At 48.4% G+C, this 16658-nt stretch overlaps 9 protein-coding genes and 1 non-coding gene across 10 annotated transcripts; 5 read left to right on the top strand and 5 right to left on the bottom strand.

The window, feature by feature from the left end:
- Positions 1-1543: 1543 nt before the first annotated feature.
- BT62DRAFT_937020 (uncharacterized protein) lies at positions 1544-2404 on the top strand. Its single transcript, XM_043187238.1, has 4 exons — positions 1544-1643; positions 1697-1864; positions 1922-1974; positions 2030-2404. The coding sequence occupies exons 2-3, from the start codon at positions 1723-1725 to the stop codon at positions 1954-1956; spliced, it is 177 nt and encodes a 58-aa protein (XP_043035007.1). The 5' UTR covers positions 1544-1643; positions 1697-1722; the 3' UTR covers positions 1957-1974; positions 2030-2404.
- Positions 2347-2780, bottom strand: BT62DRAFT_923283 (uncharacterized protein; the record flags this gene model as incomplete). The annotated part of the gene is made up of 3 exons (XM_043184491.1): positions 2347-2631; positions 2675-2740; positions 2766-2780. The coding sequence occupies 3 exons, from the start codon at positions 2778-2780 to the stop codon at positions 2347-2349; spliced, it is 366 nt and encodes a 121-aa protein (XP_043035006.1).
- A 436-nt stretch (positions 2781-3216) lies between these two features.
- On the bottom strand, positions 3217-5411 carry BT62DRAFT_937018 (uncharacterized protein). The gene is made up of 9 exons (XM_043187237.1): positions 4767-5411; positions 4613-4702; positions 4486-4554; positions 4386-4432; positions 4311-4338; positions 4068-4256; positions 3914-4005; positions 3615-3839; positions 3217-3556 (listed from the first exon to the last, which is right to left on the bottom strand). Exons 1-9 carry the CDS (start codon positions 4969-4971, stop codon positions 3461-3463), a joined length of 1041 nt encoding a protein of 346 aa, XP_043035005.1. The 5' UTR covers positions 4972-5411; the 3' UTR covers positions 3217-3460.
- Positions 5412-5501: 90 nt separating this feature from the next.
- Positions 5502-7775, top strand: BT62DRAFT_480977 (kinase-like protein). The gene is made up of 10 exons (XM_043181111.1): positions 5502-5747; positions 5825-5926; positions 5981-6154; positions 6205-6243; positions 6298-6447; positions 6498-6548; positions 6598-6871; positions 6923-7207; positions 7265-7300; positions 7355-7775. The coding sequence occupies exons 1-10, from the start codon at positions 5661-5663 to the stop codon at positions 7633-7635; spliced, it is 1479 nt and encodes a 492-aa protein (XP_043035004.1). The 5' UTR covers positions 5502-5660; the 3' UTR covers positions 7636-7775.
- Positions 7776-8165: 390 nt separating this feature from the next.
- On the top strand, positions 8166-9056 carry BT62DRAFT_982768 (uncharacterized protein; the record flags this gene model as incomplete). Its single annotated transcript, XM_043189718.1, has 2 exons — positions 8166-8898; positions 8956-9056. The coding sequence occupies 2 exons, from the start codon at positions 8166-8168 to the stop codon at positions 9054-9056; spliced, it is 834 nt and encodes a 277-aa protein (XP_043035003.1).
- Positions 9057-9526: 470 nt separating this feature from the next.
- On the bottom strand, positions 9527-9617 carry BT62DRAFT_t164. The gene has a single exon. It is a non-coding gene; the product is annotated as a tRNA-Gln (tRNA).
- A 14-nt stretch (positions 9618-9631) lies between these two features.
- On the bottom strand, positions 9632-10996 carry BT62DRAFT_937016 (uncharacterized protein). Its single transcript, XM_043187236.1, has 2 exons — positions 10047-10996; positions 9632-9993 (listed from the first exon to the last, which is right to left on the bottom strand). The coding sequence occupies exons 1-2, from the start codon at positions 10698-10700 to the stop codon at positions 9751-9753; spliced, it is 897 nt and encodes a 298-aa protein (XP_043035002.1). The 5' UTR covers positions 10701-10996; the 3' UTR covers positions 9632-9750.
- Positions 10997-12652: 1656 nt separating this feature from the next.
- BT62DRAFT_1011521 (uncharacterized protein) lies at positions 12653-13578 on the bottom strand (the record flags this gene model as incomplete). Its single annotated transcript, XM_043177792.1, has 4 exons — positions 12653-12855; positions 12938-13268; positions 13319-13451; positions 13547-13578. 4 exons carry the CDS (start codon positions 13576-13578, stop codon positions 12653-12655), a joined length of 699 nt encoding a protein of 232 aa, XP_043035001.1.
- A 130-nt stretch (positions 13579-13708) lies between these two features.
- Positions 13709-15772, top strand: BT62DRAFT_974659 (member of the major facilitator superfamily). Its single transcript, XM_043189172.1, has 6 exons — positions 13709-13867; positions 13917-13977; positions 14030-14117; positions 14168-15117; positions 15169-15243; positions 15297-15772. The coding sequence occupies exons 1-6, from the start codon at positions 13775-13777 to the stop codon at positions 15632-15634; spliced, it is 1605 nt and encodes a 534-aa protein (XP_043035000.1). The 5' UTR covers positions 13709-13774; the 3' UTR covers positions 15635-15772.
- BT62DRAFT_480830 (uncharacterized protein) lies at positions 15695-16658 on the top strand. Its single transcript, XM_043181110.1, has 5 exons — positions 15695-15861; positions 15913-16187; positions 16246-16323; positions 16380-16419; positions 16473-16658. The coding sequence occupies exons 1-5, from the start codon at positions 15813-15815 to the stop codon at positions 16517-16519; spliced, it is 489 nt and encodes a 162-aa protein (XP_043034999.1). The 5' UTR covers positions 15695-15812; the 3' UTR covers positions 16520-16658.

Below are 16658 nucleotides of genomic sequence, written 5' to 3'. Positions count from 1 at the left end.
GAGAAGTACTTACATCAGTATGTCATAGGCAAGTCGCAACTCCATATCTATAACACGAATGACTGATCATTGATGTGACCCCCATTTTTACTGTAACAGCTTTTTTTTAAAACGTGTAATGTCAAGTTAAGAGCTCGACTACGATTTAATGGGGTCTTGACGTGGTTCGAATTCAAGTTCACACTCATATTCGTTTTTTTTTTCGAAAGTGACAGATGGGTAAGGTTGTTTTACTCTCCAAGTTGTCGCGTTGTTTTTGCTCATCTTGGTTATTCAAAAACGTCGGCACGATGATCCGAGCCTCCGAGCCTCAAGGCATTCACGAGTTGTACGGTAGCCATCTCTTTCTTCTCAACCAATAATAATCGGCGGCATGTAGGAACTGATATGAGTACATCTATTGTCCCGCCTTATATCCATATCAAGTAGAGGCGCGGCATCCCGGATACATTTCCTGATCCAAGCATTCGCTTCCAGGGGCATCCGAAGGAGCCTCGTTTGAATTATGGCAGTTTCGAACTGAGGCAGGCTGAGGCTCGTTTGTTAGACAATCGGCGGCCCTCGGGCCATATCTCTTCCGTGATCCGTGTTGCCAGCGTATGATGTCTAACTGTCTAATCACCTCTTCGCCATCGTTGCCTATGACGCATCGAGATGAACAATAACTTGTGCGCGGTCTCGGATATTAATTGATTTTTGCTTCCATTCGAGCAAGTCGGTTCCGCGCCGTCCAGATGCTGATTGTCAAGTGCAGACTTGATTTTTTTTTCCCTTGTGGATTGAGAGGTTTGTAGGTCAGTGTAAGGTCTGTGGCTGACGGTTGTTACACTTGCTGACTTTGGCGCCTTTCATTGATATCAGGAGCTTTAAGGAACTGCTACGCCATTATTGCAAGCGCGAATAGGTATCGCTTTTTTATACCTTCGCTGCCTTTACACAAAGTCAATCTACAAGATTTGAATCTTTAACCTGCTTTCAAGTCTGGATTAGACCTCCAAAGATGAAGGAAGTAGAAAAGGAGAGGTATAGGTCCTTCCCTCCCTTTTCGCACCCCGTTCCCTCTTCCAGTAGCTTCCAGTTCTTTGTTCAAGCCGAAATTAAGGACGATAGCCCTTAAAAATTGCGCACTTTCAGGTTCAATCTAATAGAAAGGGTCGAACCCTAGAATGACCTGCGGATTTTTTTTTATCGTCGTAGAAGCAGAGAAGAATTCCACGGATGATCAGAAGATACACGCGTCTAAATACATTTTGCCGGTCCATATGACTTCATTCCCACAATTAGGGGTGCCGCTCTCTCTTCCCGACACCCACCTTCGCCGTCGACTCTTCGCCCATGGAAAACGGTATTGTCGCCGAACTGCAGGAGGGACAGCCTATTAACGTCCCAGAGCTCGAGGCGGGTGTCCTTTACGCGATTCTCACTTTCCGGGGCGACTATACTTCCTGGGATTGGTCCTTTTTCGTCCCAGACAGCATAGTAACGCCCATCGGCAAGTCGGGAGCGCTCTTCCATGTCGTCAACTACCCCGTGCAGGGCTCTACGGGTATTCTGGAGAGGTGGGCGTTCGAGATGGAGCCAAACAAGGACGTGAATGCCTGGCCGGAGATAGTCGCGATCGTTCGGCTAGGGGATCTGTCTGGGTTGGGCTGCTTCAAAGATGTCGTGCAGGAGCTCATCACGGCATTCTCTACAGTCGATATGGACGTTAACCCGATGGAAATGAGCACAAGAAAGTGGTTTCTGGATGCACTGTGGGTGCTCCATGACTGTGGGTTCGTCACTTGTGACGATGCCTGGCTCTTGGAGAGGGAGCTTAAGAAATATGCGTTCAGTTCCATGGATTTGTATTTGGAGGCTGGAGGTGGGTCAAATCTGGTCATCTCAGGCATGCCATTATCATGATACGCCCTTCGTTTAGCTTGCAAGCTGTTCAAATCCGAGCATTGCTCGTAGGAACACACGTAAAATTAGGTTCGAACTGTGTATGGTTCAGTCCTTGGTGAACGGCCTGACCCGACCTTTTCAGAGCATTAACAAATGCTTGGAATCAACCCGGACTGGAGGTACAATTTGCCACGATCGCGTCCAACGAATGCTTCCCCACAACGTCCGTACGAGTTTGCGGTGCTATCGGGAACCCGCCAGGTCGCGGTCATGTGTCGCCTCTTTTATATAGTGTCCACGTCCGGAAATAAAATCGCTCAGGAACTAGCCGAGAAAGGGAGGGGAATCGAAAACACGAGATCCGTAGTACCTACTGCTGAACGTTTTTCTACTGATTGGGTAATTCATTCGTAGATTTTCATATCTTGTGTCTCATACTTGCGGATGTACAACGGGGAATTAGCTGTTCTGATCTCTATGACTAGGTTCGTCCTGAATGTGAATAATCCCATCTAACGACGCAATCGGCACTAGTTCAAAGATCGTAGACCTCTTGGTGTACTGATAAGTGCGACGAATGCCCTCATTGGAGGTAACGGGGATGCCTACTGGGGCATACAATCGTCTGATGAATCGCTCTGGATCCAACACTTCCTTGGGATAAGCGTTACTCGACTCATCCTCTATTCGAACTTCAGTTAATTGACGTACACCGCTTGGCAGCCGCGCCCGTCGATGTCGCCGCTACTGAGTATTATTGGTGAAGTTATATAAGCATTATACGCACCTTTACCAGTGCTAAACATGCTGCCAGTATGTTCGTTCCATAATTCGTATTACAGTAGCTTGTACCCTATGATAACCATTATCAAACTGACACGGTAGGTGGACATCTCAACAGCATGAATAGTGATTGAACGTATTCCAACCGACTTCCGGCAGGGGGCAACTTCCATCCTATTCTCTTTCACCTTTGTGTATGGATGCCTAAGAACATTCAGATAATTGTCCTTTTTTTTGAACTTGGTAAATTCTGTTTGGTTTGTTGTAACAGCCCGCTGTACGAGTGGATCTCCGAACGCGCTTCCAATGCTGCAATGTTGGGAAAGTTAAAAAGAGTTTTCTTAGGCCCACAAATCACTTCGTTACGAATAGGCAAATATCATTTAAGGAACATTTTGATTGTGCGTCAGAGATAGAAAGGAGATAGATCCCTATCATAAATTCCCCCCTAGCTGTGGTGACAAAGGGCTAACTATATATACTTGGATGGAGGACTACCCTGAATGACCCTGCAGCGAAACATTTGAAGCATTACTTCATCGCTTTGTTCGGACTCAGGGTAATTTCATTAAGCTACGTAGTATAATGTGCTACGGGAGTGATTTACCATCAATCCGTAATTACAGATGGTAACGAAAATGAAATGGATGAAGAAGTCGTACATCTTTAATTCAAGAACGGTGGCAACATTCGTCACGGTAAAGAAGACATAGGTAATATATGTACAGGTATTGTCGGCTCGAATTCAACATATCAATATAAGTATAAAGCTACGCACTACAAGGTGAAACTACTGAGGGGAGTAGCTGAGATCCATGGTTGAATCCAGCCTAGGTTCGAGGACAAACTCTCGGCGAACGTAGTTCGCGTCCTGGGTCATGTGAAGCTACAAGAAGGATGGATGAATCATCTGGGTTTGCGTACGACAGGACGGGAGTACGTACATATATTTCGCACATCACGCCATGCGTTAACATTGCATACCATAGCGCCATGCCTTGCGTTACACGGGTGGACGAGCCAAATCCTAAGGAGCCACCTCTGGCATCGGCAACGACAGCTACGTAGGTCTTCGAGATATCCACCCCGTCAGCGACGCAGGATGGATACTGTTGCGAGACGGTTGAAAGATCCGTTAGGACGGACAAAAGGTCGTCGCAACGGAAGATCTGTAAGAATCAAAGGGAGCCCAGATCAACGGGGGGTTCCCAAACTCGAAATGAAAAAGAAACATGATATGTACCGCGTGGTAATTACCGATGTCGGTCACGACGAGACGCGCGACTACGACTATAATGCGAGTGGTGATTGCACAGCTAAAAATGATGACGCCACCTGATATCATTAATTGAGTGTTAGAATATGATGCATAACAATTCTGAGATCCGGTAACGTACGAATCATCCAGCGACGGTGTTCTCGGGTGTTGCTTTTTACATTAAAGAGGCCAGCAGAAAAACAGAGGACGACAGCTATTCCCAGTGTGTAGTAAGCAGACTGTGCGTTTATCTCTCCTCCAAATGACCTATACCCAGCAATTCCACCGGAAACGTTTGCGGGAATCAAACAGAGGAGAACAAAGTATCCTAAGGAATGAGATTTAGTGCATCGAGGAAATGGAAGACAACCGATGGATTCACCGTTCATACGATGGAGCAGTATGGCCCTCTGCAACGAGTCAATGCGTTTAGGAACGCGAGGAACGGGAGACTTACACGCCGGATGGCAGGAATGAACTGAAGGAGGACGAATATACCACCAACTATGATCCATTAGCTAATCAATCGCCTTGGACTTGCTTTAAATCGAGCTTACTAACGGAGAGGAAAATATGCATCGAATAGGCGACTTTGAACCCATGCTTGCTGAACCCAAACCATTCACCTGGGTTACTCAATCGTAGGATACAGCGCGCACAATATCAGAACAAGAATAAGCCTACCGGGCACTGTCAATTTCTCCATCGTCTTCGGATTCATCATCGGAGCATGGTATAAGCAATATCCAAGAAGGGCACCTCCAAAGATGAAATCTGAGAGATATCGTTTAGTAGATGAAGAAAAAAAACATTGCATGCTTAGATGCTCGCGACGCACATAATAAAAGACTCTGCTGCTCCTTGAACCCTAGAATCCCACTAATGGTGCGGTAGGCAGCGCCGCCTGGTAAGTTTATCTGCTGCATCTGGGGCCGTGGTCTGAAGCGTCCAAACCACGAGTTTCGGGCGTAGAGAGGTCGCCCTTTGGTATATGGAACCTCGGTGTTGTAATCGTGCTGGGTCTGCGTCTCGGGCGTAGGCATGGAGGATAACAAAGGTCAGAGTCCGAGTCCAAGTCTCGACGAGCACTTTTGAGTGCGCGCCGCTCACGGGATAGACGCAGGAGAAATGGAAGCAAAATTTAATTTCGTCCGAGCGGGGGGGGAGGTACCTGGCAGTTTCGGTAGACAAGGGTGGCATCCGAGTTCGGGATCAGGACTCAGTTCGCACAGTCACCGTTGAAGTACAGTAGCTCCACTTATACACCGCAAGCTGGATTTTTGGACCATCAGAATATAACGGTGAAAGATCGGCTTGTGGGTTGCACAAATTGAGCAAAATTTCAAAATTAGTTTTATTCCGGGGGATAGGATACCCCGTTTAGAGAAACAGAACAGTTCAAGACAGAACCCAGCTTGACCGAATAGAGACATTGAAGCAGGGTAGTTTTTTCGGTCCTCTGGGTTGTTGCAGGAGAAAAAAAAAGGATACTACCGGCAATCACCTTGATCGCCGTCAAGAAAGTTTGGCCGTGGATCTGTCTGCTTTCAGGCCCCGACTTCACGTCTGTTATGTTACGCCGGCATAGCAACGGTGCCACCGAAATTCCCATCGAATTCTCTATCAGCGCAGCAGATCTAAACAACGCTTGGTACCGAACTAATTTTATTTCCAACGAACTGGTCTAACCAGTTCGTTATTCGCGGACTATCAACTTTGCACGCACGCAAACATGTTAACATCTATTACTATTAGTACTGTCTTGTTTACGCTTGCACTCGACTTTCGTCTTCCGCTATTGCCCCCCGGCCTGCACCTGGTATGGATTCTCCCTCTGCTTCCTCTTCTGTGCTTGGCGTCGGTACGGTTGATGGAGAGGAGCTCACGTATGACAAGGACTTGCGTTTGGGGGGCGGGAGAAATGGCAGCGTTTTCCAAGGAAGTCTCAACAAAACTGTTGTTGCAGTCAAAGTCCTCTCTTCAGAAGCGTCTTCTGACGTGCGTGCTATCTCCTCTATTTAAAACTTGGGATTAACCCATCTTCACTGTTAGGCTTTCTTCGACCGGGTTCATTCGTGGAGGAGTTTGAATCATGCTAATATCTGCGAGGTTTATCGCGTGTCCTCCAACGAGGACGACTCCCTCTATCTCGTTATGCAATGCCATGTCAACGGGAATAGTCGGCAATACTTGACAAGAAACCCCAATGTTGATCGCGGAAAAATTGTACCTTCATTTTCCGTTTTCTAGAAGGTCCCATACTTACGATATGTCAGATCCTCGAGACTGCCCTGGGCATGCAATATCTGCATTCGGTACGTGTCGTCACTTACGGCCCGAAAATCCCTCATTTTTGTATCGTTTCGTAGTGTGATGTCATTCATGGAGGTCTCAAGCCGACCAACATTCTCATCAGAGACAACGGAGAGGCATGTGTCTCTGACTGGGCTACGGTCGAGATACAGCCAAGCAGAAACAAGGAAGCGCACCGATATTTTAGTCCGGAAGCGTGGAAGGGAGTGAGTTTCTTACTATTTGTCTATTGTCGTGATGTAACGATAATCTTCAGACAGTGTCGCGACCTTCAGACGTGTTTTCGTTCGCGATGAGTGCATACGAGGTATATCTGACACGGTTATCTTATTGCTATAGTTCACCGACTTTGCCAGTTATATACCCTCTCCCAGCCGTGGGGCGTACTGTCCGAGAAACAGATATACCAGCTTGTCGTGGCAGAAGATGCCCGACCTGACCGTCCAGATCCAACCCGGGACGCCCGCGTGGGCCTGAACAACTATTTCTGGGATGTCATCGAAGAGTGCTGGCGAAAGGAGCCTCGCATGCGGCCAAGTTTCGACATTGTCGTGCGTTTATGGAGAAGCTATGGAACAGACACTCCCCAAGAAGTCTCTGCTTTCAATGCCAAGGCAATGCCTGCCGCTGGTAGGGGAAGGTCTATTTCTTTGAAGATGCAGCCGAACACTTCAGATCCAGTGATAGCCTCTCTGGCCGCCGAATTTGGCCAACTGTCTACTCGGTCGACTAGCTTAGGCCGGAGTTCGACGGTAGCATCGACACGCTCGTTCAAATCTGGACCACCAGCCTACGAGAAACCTCTGACAGCATCGCCAACATCGCCTCTATCGCCTTTGTCAAATTATACCCCTTTATCTTCGCAGATCTTTTCCCCGACGTTGTCGAGTAGCACAGATGCCTCCTCCCTGTCCACCCCAAGATCCCATCCCGTGGACGATCTACCACCTATCAGTCCAGTTTCCAGTACGCGATCATCACTTGTCATTCTATCTCCCGCGTCTAGACCAAAACCACTTTCAGACCCGTTACGGGTTAACTCGCTCTCAAATAGCTCGGGTGCGTGATATTTCGATGGATGAGTTAAAAAAAGTTTGACCTCTCGTTGTTTAGACTACTCGCGACACTGGGATCCTACGAGCACTTTAGCAAGATCCTATACTCCGCAATTATCTGCCTTTGCTGAGGTGGACGAGCATATTGTTCGTAGCGAATCACCGTCACTATGGGAGACAAAACGTCGTGGGATCGGTGCAATAACACATCAACCTATTGCTACCGCGTGGGATCGTCGGTCGGGATTGTCTGCCGAAAGTGAAGGACTTTCTGGCACCGGGTCATCATCCAGCTTGTCCCGTATGTGTTTGCCTACTCCGAATGACGCTTATTGCTAATATATATCTCGTAGACCCACCGAACGCCATTCTTCTGGTTGGCGCGTTACAGGCGGAAGTGCAAACAACTCGCCGACGTGCCTTTATCGACAATTGCCTTTCCAAGATTCAATATGTCGCCACACAATGCGACAAAGGCGCACAGAAACTGGTCACAGCTGGGGCTGTTCCGGTGTTGATACATCTGTTGAAGATTCGAGCAGCTGAGCCAGATGGTTTAGAGATAGTTCTGACAACACTTGGTCTTATCGCGTACGTTATATTATTCGTTTCTTCGTCGCCTCTCGCTTATACTGTTTACTTTACTCAGCCACGATACCATAAGCGCCAACACAATTTACCGGACCAACACCACGAGAACCTTGATCGAGATAGTCAAATCCTCAACTTCGGATCCCATCACTACCCTTGCTCTATGGTGTCTCAACCGTATCTGCCGAAATGCTGATGTCGCCTCTGGTCTCATCAAACAGAATCTCGTCAGCGTTATTCTTGAAAAAACTTTGCGTGGCAACCTTGCTTCTGCGCGTATGTCCGCTTGGTGCATTGGCATCCTTATCCATAACGACGCCATAGCCGATGTACTCAGTGATCTCGGCGTTATACCGGAAGTCGCCGCCTATCTTCGACAGGTATCGACCACGAACACCGTCGCCCCCGATGATATTTGTGCGGGCCTCTACGCAGTCGCTCGAATCGCTCGTTCTATCAAGCTTTCAAAGGCCTTATACAAACAGGGATGCGTATCTATGGTGTCGTTCCACTTGACATCATCGAATGACCCCTCAGTTCTTATGTGGGCTGCTCGCGCAGTAGGCTGCATGATGCGGCCAAACAGTGCTGACATGGCTAAGGTACTCTTAGACGCCGACGTCGCGCGAGGCCTCTCCCGCTTGCCGAGCGTATTACCGCCGGAAGTTGTCGAACCGCTGGGTTCGTTCGCTTTTGCTATTCAACGGTTTAGCTGCGCCGAATGGGGTGGCGGAACCCGCAAGGCACTGGTAGACGCCGGAGTCGTGGATGCGCTGTTGGCCGCACTGAGAACGGTCGCCGACGAGCCGTACCCGCAGATACACATGCAGATGGCTTTGGCGGTGAGCTTCTTGGGTGACGTAGGAGGGTCCGCCATCAGGAAGGAGATTGTCAGTGCGGGCGGTATCACAATTTTGAAGCGGGTAGGGGAAAATGGTAGTGCAGATGTGTCTAAAGCGTGTTCGATGGCGGTAACGAGTATCACGGGTAATCTGTGGACAAGGAATGCTGGTAAGTCACGTTCGTCAGGCGCGCGGGATTTCTTTGATTGGCTTTTTTCATGTTCAGCATCTGCAAAGACGGCCATGACACATAATTGGAGCGGAGGATGTCCTGATTATCACACTGCTTGTCCTGTTCCTCTCGTCGACACAGAATCCTCATACTAGTGATAATTTAGTGTCATGGAGGCACCATAGGTTTTTTTTTGAGTACTCGGACTTATCTAAACAATAAATATAATATTAATGTTATTTGGAATTGAAACGCGAATGAGACGTTGTGGCTGTGTCGACTGAGTGCGGTCATCAGCGATGTGTTTAAGTCGGGAGGAGTGGGTCGGCGGCCGCGAATTCTGATCGGCATCCTCCTCAGGTTTGGATTCTGGTGGTTGTTTAGAGTCACGCTCGTCTTCAATACCAATCTCGGTCATCGCAGTCGTTACGTGAAAATATCGTGCGAAAAAAGTCACGACGAGAGCGGGCCATTCCTCCTGCTGCACCGCGGTTTGTAGAACTAGATGACTAAACATGGTCAGTGGGCATCCGCAAAATATGCCATGTTGCAGATGACACTGTTTCAAATCCTTATTAAAAGTGCTGAGGTTTTTTTTAAAACGAAACCAGCTCTTTTTCTGTCAAGGCACTTCCAGGGTTCGAACCTGGGTTATGGGAACCATATTGGCTAACACAGAATCAGAATCCCATGTGCTACCACTACACCATAGCACCAACATCATCATTTTCTTCCTTGTCTTCCTTATCCTTGCGGTGCTTTTTTCCTTCCCAACATATCACATCCCTATGCTTCTACTCATAATGGTATCTATCCAATGTAATCCTGAACTCGACAATAGGACGATTTTCATACTTTCGCTACTGCAGTCCACTTGAGTGTTACCGTATTGTATACTAACGGAGCGACAGGACGCACAACCCTGGATCGCCGAGTCCAAGAGTTATTCTCCCTATCATACCCAATATTGTCTGCAAAAACAGACGTTCCTCTCCAGTGATCATGAACAAGGGAATGTCCCTTGGTGCTCAGGACGCGCCCATCCCAAAGATCAATGTTCCAATTGCGTATTCTCTGAGCTATGGCTAGCATCTGGACCACGACAATAAATCAACTCAGGAGCATGCAGATCCTTAAACACATACCTGGTCCTTGTTCCTCTCAAACGTCTCCAACTCAATCTCAAATTCCTCGAGGCGCTTCAACAGCCTTATCTCATTCGTCCATCCGTCCTTCAGCACCAACAAGTGATTATTCTCCCAGTACCACCAATCCGAGTGTCTTATCGTAATCTTCACCTTTCTCGGACGCATTTCAGCGATCGAACAGGCTGCCGGGAAGGTTCCCTCGAGCCAGTACAGCTGCGTGAAAAAGTGCACGCAATCGATGACATCCTGTTGCTCCTTCGTCATCTTACCAAAGTATACGGCTGGCCTCGCACTCGACCCCGGCGGGCCACGGTGACACCAGAACACATGTTCGTTCCCGATGACAGGCAGGAGACGAGTCTCGTTGTAGACGCGATGGCAGGTGAGGAGGAGATCTGTGTCTATGCGCTGATAGTATTCGTATCCTGGACGAAAGCAGTAAGCGTTGCCAGGATATGCCCGGGATTCGTCTGGGTAGCTACATAGAGCAAGCTGGAAGATGATGTTACGGATTTCGGGTGGGATGGTGGAGAATAGAGGTGAAGCTGTTTGTGGATTGCATTCTTCGGGTGATCTCGTCTGGATGAGACTACGGGGAGAGACTGGTGCTGCTACTGGTCGAGCTCTTTGAAGCGCACGATGCGTGAGCATAGCAGTGAAAGGTTGAGAAGTTCGCGGAGCAATCCCATATCATATTGAAACACAGCATTCGGAACCGGAGGCAATGACTAGAATTGACAACCATGAGGAACTATCAGCTGCTCGGGGCCTCCGGGTATCATCAAGCAAGTGATGCCACGCTATACAGCAGAGTGCTGTAAGAGCAGTCAACCATCAACAGGGCTGGCAGGACAAGTCTAGAAACCACAAATGAACGACAGAAGAACAGCATAGAGTACAAATAGACTCCAGAACACGCGCACACATACGGTGGTCGCTGACCGTTGACCTATATGCAAAATGTGGTTTAGTTTCAACCGTGAAAAAAAAAATCAGAATTACACCCAGATTTTTTTCAATACTTTGCCTCCCTCTCGTACTGCCGATAAACGATCCATAGTTCAAAAAGAGGGGGGAGGTGGAAGGCGTTAGAACCTGTAAATATGCAGTACGATGTCCATGATCATTCTTCCTCAGCTGTAGGAAGTCATTCACGCTCTACCCTATACAAACCATCTCAAAGAAGCTTTCAAGGCATCTGCCTCGCATCGATAGTAAATGGACAGAAATTTGCTTTCATCAAAGTGCAGTTTACTATTGAGTACGTCAAAAACTGTCTGTGGGAAGATCACGCGAGATCTCTCATCCATCTATGCCCAAACATATACCGCACTAGTCCTTAGAATCAGATATGAAATCAAAGAAGTAACGGAGCCCCAAACTCACCTCTCCGCTCCTTGACCCAGAGAATCCCTCCTGCCATCAACTTGGGCATCTGCGCCTCTACGCGTTCCAACAGATTATCTTCGATAGGCGGGTAACCGCAACAAAATCGCTCCCCGCATCTATCATGAGGATGATGGAGCATCAATTCAATCCTGGTCAACGAACCCCCACGCGAGTCGAAAAGTGCATCAAAATCTTGCAAATTTACGGCCGAGATCACGCCGTCGTCCCATCCTAGTCCCCACGTCTACTATGAGTGTCTGTACCGAACTCGAAAAGGGGATATCATGGAGATGGCACAGTTGCACAGTGCACAGATCAGAGGTTGGTGTTGGACTCGATGGAGGGGGATTTTGTTTGGTGGAGAAAACATCAGAACCGGGTTGATGATCGAGTTCAAATCATGATGCTTACTGGACGGAGGGCTTACTAACCCAATGGGGAGATGCTCCAAGGAACCGCCGAGAGTGTCCAAGAGACTCTGCAGGGCGTTTACAGCGGTATCGTCAGCTATGCTCTCAGTCGCACTGATAATTCACGAATTTGAGTGAGATCAATGCGGCTAGGATGGGCCTTGGCCAACATATAAACCGCGTGAAGATGTATAGGACGACCGGCGAAACGAAGAGATTTCAGCTGGAAGAGGTAAGGAATGGTGAGGGGAACGGCGCGCATGAAATATCATCTCTACAGGCCTCGACAGCGATGAGAAATGCGTGGGTTCGTCAAGAAATAAGTCGAGCTCCTCCCAATTTCCTGCCCAAAAAACATCGCTTTTCCATAGTGGAACCACGTCCCAAGTCAAGGATTCTAAGCCCCTGTGGACTGGGATCATCTCGGTATCGACCCGGGAGCTAACAATGTACATTGAACGGAGATTTGTATTCTTGTTGACAATTACCGGTTCTGTTGATTATGTCTGGTTAATGACTGAACGATAGGGCGATCTCAATCCACCTACTGAAGCAGAACCTGAACTCTAATGTAAGATGTTCTAGGGAGTCGCCGACAGCATATAGAAGCATTTGAAGGGCATCAAAGGACTCTTAGTCTGCGAAGCATCTGTCGGAAGAGATCGATAATTCGCGAACGCGCGTGAGATCAAAGTAGGGTGATAGAAACGGGTTAACATGGGCTCGACACAACGGCCTCCCTGCGACAGTCAGCGACTCGAGACAGACTCGAGGCAATTGTGCACTAAGAGTGTTTGGGAACTCCTAGGAGTTGATACCGCTAGTATTGACATAGGAGAAGTGTCTTAGCAATTTGGCTTCTCGGATGACTTCAATAAATTCAGCAGCATCTTCGAAGGAGAGAAAATCGACATCTAGCTGGGAGAGGCGAGGAAGCGTCGTGATAAATGTTGCTCGCAGATCAGCGCTTAATGCTTTCCACGACTGGCCTGGTACATTGCTAAGAACTAGGTGACGCAGATGGGCAAGCGAGTATAAAATGGTCGGCAGAATAGTGGCATATTGGGGGGTCTTCCGGGAGGCAGGTACTACCGTTTACTGAGTGTACTTCGTCCCTATTATGGAGGACGAGTGTTTTGACGACGCTAGAAATCCAGGGGGCCTCCAGTAGGAGAGAGAGAAAGTCCCTGCATGTAGAAAGTCTTCCAGTTATGTCCTGTACGACGAACATTTCTGGGACGGGACCGAGGACATGTTCGTGTACAAATATGACTTCAGCGAAAGGATGTACTCCGAAAGAGGGTAGAAACGAGTGGGGGGCGAGGGAGGCAGCTTGGAGGCTAGGGATACCATCGTAGTTGTAATCGATGATCTGATCAATAATTTCTTGAGGAAAGACTGAGGCCCTTCGACCGAAAAACTAAGATAACGTATTAACAAAGAAGTAACTGACCTTGATTACTATCACACCTCGACTTCCTCATCTTTGTCGGATTCTTCTTCTGGCTGGCCTACATTGCACGCTAGCGACACTTGGCGAGGCAGAAAAAGATCGTGTATGCTACCAGGTCTGCCTAGGTCTGGGCTCAAGTTGTAGGTCGCACTGACTGTATTTGAAAATTGGAATGAAGTTAGCACTGATGTCAAGTTTGACTTCAAGATGCTGAAAGGCTGACTTAGTCGGCTACCCCTGCTTACCTTACTACTCCCGGGACAGCCATGGCTTGCATGACGGTAGCGGGAATTATCTACCAGTACCGCAGACTGGCACCTTAATTTCGAGTCCATGCCTGCCGTCGCCTCAGCTGCAGATATTGCTCCGGGCCGAGCTGCCGAAAGTACTGTTTACCACGTTATTCATTATCAATTTCAACATCGTATCGCAATCTCTCATGAAACTGCTTACCTTTTCTCTCTGCTCCCACCATGACCGTCGAGGACACCGACGAGACGAGGCCGCTGCTTGCCAATGCCAATGCCAATGGAGGAGATAAATCTGCAAGGGCATTAGCTGCTGTGGTGCGTCGTCTATCATTCATGTCGGAATCCTTCTTGATTGCATCGTCAGGTCATTCCCATGTCGGTTGGGGTATTTCTCGCCGCCATGGATGGGACAATTGTCGTTTCATGTATACCTGGCCTTCCCTTTACCAAGATCTTATCGTTCTAACAGTAGTATAGCATACGCTGCCATCGGGAGTGAGCTCCAACAGCTCCAAAAGACGAGCTGGATCGCCACGGGGTACATGCTCACCCTCACCAGCTTTCAGTGAGCTACTATTCAAATTCACATTTATCGTTCTCAGTATACATGCACAGACCGTTGTACGGCAAACTCAGCGACATATTCGGGCGCAAGACCTGCCTGCTGACCGCGTATTGCATCTTCGCTGTTGGCAGTCTCTTGTGTGGGATCTCGGAGAGTATGAACGCGTTGATCGCCTCACGTGCCCTAGCGGGTATCGGCGGTGGGGGAATGTCAACGGTCGTGAGCATTATCATGTCCGATATCGTGCCCCTCCGGAGTCGGGGGACCTGGCAGGGTATTATCAATATCGTATTTGCGACAGGGAGCGCAGTCGGCGCGCCTCTTGGGGGAATACTGGCTGATACAATTGGTTGGCGCTGGGCATTCCTTATGCAAGTCCCTATTGCACTCGTTGCTATCATTTCTGTCTCTGTGGCTTTAAGAATACCCTTGCCCTCCAATGATTCCAGCTTGAAGAACAAGATTTGCCGCGTAGATTTCCTGGGGGCGTTCACTCTCGTCCTGACGGTACTCCTCCTCCTCCTCGGGCTCGATAACGGAGGAAACGTCTCCTGGTCGGCACCGCTCACCATCAGTACCCTTGTCAGCTCAGCAGTGTTCTTCGTTCTGTTCGCCATCACAGAGCACACTGCACGCGAACCACTTGCGCCAGCTCGAATTATTCTCTCCCATGCGCTCACCCCATCATATCTTGTCAATTTCTTTGGAGTGGCGGCAAGCATGTGTATGCTATTCCACCTCTCGTTGTACTTGCAGGCTGTGTGCGGGTTCTCCGCTAGCCGGGTGGGGGCATGGTTCATCCCGAGCGTCTTGGGTGGCGTATCAGGGAGTTTGATTGGCGGCATAATCATGCAGGCCACGGGGAAGTTTTATTGGGTCACGGTTGCAGGGTACCTTTTACTTCTGATGGGAACCTTGCTCGTGGTGTTGATGAGTGGTGTGGTGGTGAGCTCCTTGGTGGGCTTGGTGGTGGGCTTGGTGATAGCAAGCGTAGGCAATGGTATGTGTTTCTGATATTATTGCCGTTTTAGCTGTTCTTATAATCTGTCAGGGGGTGGTATAACGACCTCACTCATCTCTCTAATTGCCAATGCTGGACATACTGATCAGGCGATCGCTACAGCAGGTAACGAAGGCTTTCGCACATCCCTGATGTCTTACTAAACTCAAATCATGTAGTATCCTACCTCTTCCGTTCCCTTGGCTCCGTCGTAGGTCTCTCAGTCGGCAGCACGCTCGTCCAAGGAACACTGCGTGCTGCGCTCAAACGGGAGTTGATTGGAGAGGATGTGGATATCGATGAACTTGTCCGCCAAGTAAGACATTCTCTTGACAGCATCGCCACACTTCCGCAAAATCTTCGTGTGATTGTGAGGCACGCGTATGGGGAGGCGATACATGTTGTGTTTTGGTTTACTATGGCCCTTGCGGGGGTCGCAGTGGTAGCAGCGGTCTTCATAAAGGAGATACCGTTGACACCAAAGGTGCAGGATGAAGGCGAAAGGCAGGAAGAGTGATTATATGAATTAAATTCATCATTTTTGTTGTAAGTTGATTCTAGAAGTTTGCCTCTTATGCATTGGATGCAAAATTTTGCGTTATAAGCAAATTCTGTCGCGAACTTCAGATAGTGCTTGTTTAGTAAAAAGGATTGCCCGACATACGTGCTGGTGAAACATCTAAATCTGTTACCCTATGATACGACAGTCCAAGTTGGATTCTAGAGTAGGGACGTCTGTGCTTCGTGTGTATTTCTATTGATTCTTTTTGTACTTCTTTACTGACTGTATCCTAGCCATCCCTCTAAATCTTCGAAGTCTAAGGCTCGCCATTAGAGGAGGCAATGCCGTTGGTGGTGTTCCCTTGTTTATGGTTTGTTCTTTTAGAATTGTTTGCACCATCTTCGCCCTGACACCTCTGGTTGCTGCTAACTTCGTTGTTCTGGGCACATTCATCAAAGGTTGGATCCTGTATATAGCAGGCTCACTCCCCGGATGTGTGAGTCGCGCAGCCCCAATACCTGATACTCATCCTAAGCTGTCTTTAGATTCTATCATCTTCTGCACCTGCGTAAGCACCGTCTCTCCCCTGTATTCTCAATCCATTCACCATGATTTGTATATTTCAGGATGGCGTCGCCTTGATAATACAAGATGTTGGAGGAGGCATTGCGTCGGCAGCTACAACTCTACCAGCCGCCAATAAGGTTTGTAAAATATTCTCCGGAGAGTTTTGGTGATTCTAATCATTCTTCGTGTACAGGGTGGAGATATAATACTCGGCGGCATTGTGTTCCAACTGGGTCAGCAAAGTGCTTGTGATATCATTGACGATAATTAATCCTGCTTCCTGCAGCTGTTATTACTGTGTATGTCCTTTGTGCTGCTGAGTTTCTTGTATGATACGTCAAGGGCGTCCCGATCACTTCCCGTACTGCGAATTGCCAGGTAGACGTAGCTTCTATGAAGCCTATTTACTCTCGCGGCATCATGAGTGGAAAAATGTTGCTCATGTTAGGGGCTTTGACCCCCAGCACCATCT

Source organism: Guyanagaster necrorhizus (genome assembly GCF_019112545.1).
Source record: "Guyanagaster necrorhizus MCA 3950 unplaced genomic scaffold BT62scaffold_37, whole genome shotgun sequence".
NCBI lineage: Eukaryota > Fungi > Basidiomycota > Agaricomycetes > Agaricales > Physalacriaceae > Guyanagaster > Guyanagaster necrorhizus.
This window is presented reverse-complemented; position numbering and strand designations above follow the sequence as displayed.

What these genes read in the sequence shown, in the direction of transcription:
- BT62DRAFT_937020 (XM_043187238.1), top strand. Translation starts at nt 1,723, where the DNA reads ATGAGCACAAGAAAGTGGTTTCTGGATGCACTGTGGGTGCTCCATGAC. An exon ending in TTTGTATTTGGAGGCTGGAG is followed by an intron (nt 1,865 to 1,921) that starts GTGGGTCAAATC and finishes CCCTTCGTTTAG; the next exon opens with CTTGCAAGCTGTTCAAATCC.
- BT62DRAFT_937018 (XM_043187237.1), bottom strand. Translation starts at nt 4,971, where the DNA reads ATGCCTACGCCCGAGACGCAGACCCAGCACGATTACAACACCGAGGTT. An exon ending in GCAGCAGAGTCTTTTATTAT is followed by an intron (nt 4,703 to 4,766) that starts GTGCGTCGCGAG and finishes GATATCTCTCAG; the next exon opens with ATTTCATCTTTGGAGGTGCC. An exon ending in GCATATTTTCCTCTCCGTTA is followed by an intron (nt 4,433 to 4,485) that starts GTAAGCTCGATT and finishes AATGGATCATAG; the next exon opens with TTGGTGGTATATTCGTCCTC.
- BT62DRAFT_480977 (XM_043181111.1), top strand. Translation starts at nt 5,661, where the DNA reads ATGTTAACATCTATTACTATTAGTACTGTCTTGTTTACGCTTGCACTC. An exon ending in GTCCGGAAGCGTGGAAGGGA is followed by an intron (nt 6,448 to 6,497) that starts GTGAGTTTCTTA and finishes GATAATCTTCAG; the next exon opens with ACAGTGTCGCGACCTTCAGA. An exon ending in CAAGGCAATGCCTGCCGCTG is followed by an intron (nt 6,872 to 6,922) that starts GTAGGGGAAGGT and finishes CTTCAGATCCAG; the next exon opens with TGATAGCCTCTCTGGCCGCC.
- BT62DRAFT_937016 (XM_043187236.1), bottom strand. Translation starts at nt 10,700, where the DNA reads ATGCTCACGCATCGTGCGCTTCAAAGAGCTCGACCAGTAGCAGCACCA. An exon ending in TTGAGAGGAACAAGGACCAG is followed by an intron (nt 9,994 to 10,046) that starts GTATGTGTTTAA and finishes GTCGTGGTCCAG; the next exon opens with ATGCTAGCCATAGCTCAGAG.
- BT62DRAFT_974659 (XM_043189172.1), top strand. Translation starts at nt 13,775, where the DNA reads ATGACCGTCGAGGACACCGACGAGACGAGGCCGCTGCTTGCCAATGCC. An exon ending in CTCACCCTCACCAGCTTTCA is followed by an intron (nt 14,118 to 14,167) that starts GTGAGCTACTAT and finishes ATACATGCACAG; the next exon opens with ACCGTTGTACGGCAAACTCA. An exon ending in GATAGCAAGCGTAGGCAATG is followed by an intron (nt 15,118 to 15,168) that starts GTATGTGTTTCT and finishes ATAATCTGTCAG; the next exon opens with GGGGTGGTATAACGACCTCA.
- BT62DRAFT_480830 (XM_043181110.1), top strand. Translation starts at nt 15,813, where the DNA reads ATGATACGACAGTCCAAGTTGGATTCTAGAGTAGGGACGTCTGTGCTT. An exon ending in CTCTACCAGCCGCCAATAAG is followed by an intron (nt 16,324 to 16,379) that starts GTTTGTAAAATA and finishes CTTCGTGTACAG; the next exon opens with GGTGGAGATATAATACTCGG. An exon ending in CGGCATTGTGTTCCAACTGG is followed by an intron (nt 16,420 to 16,472) that starts GTCAGCAAAGTG and finishes TGCTTCCTGCAG; the next exon opens with CTGTTATTACTGTGTATGTC.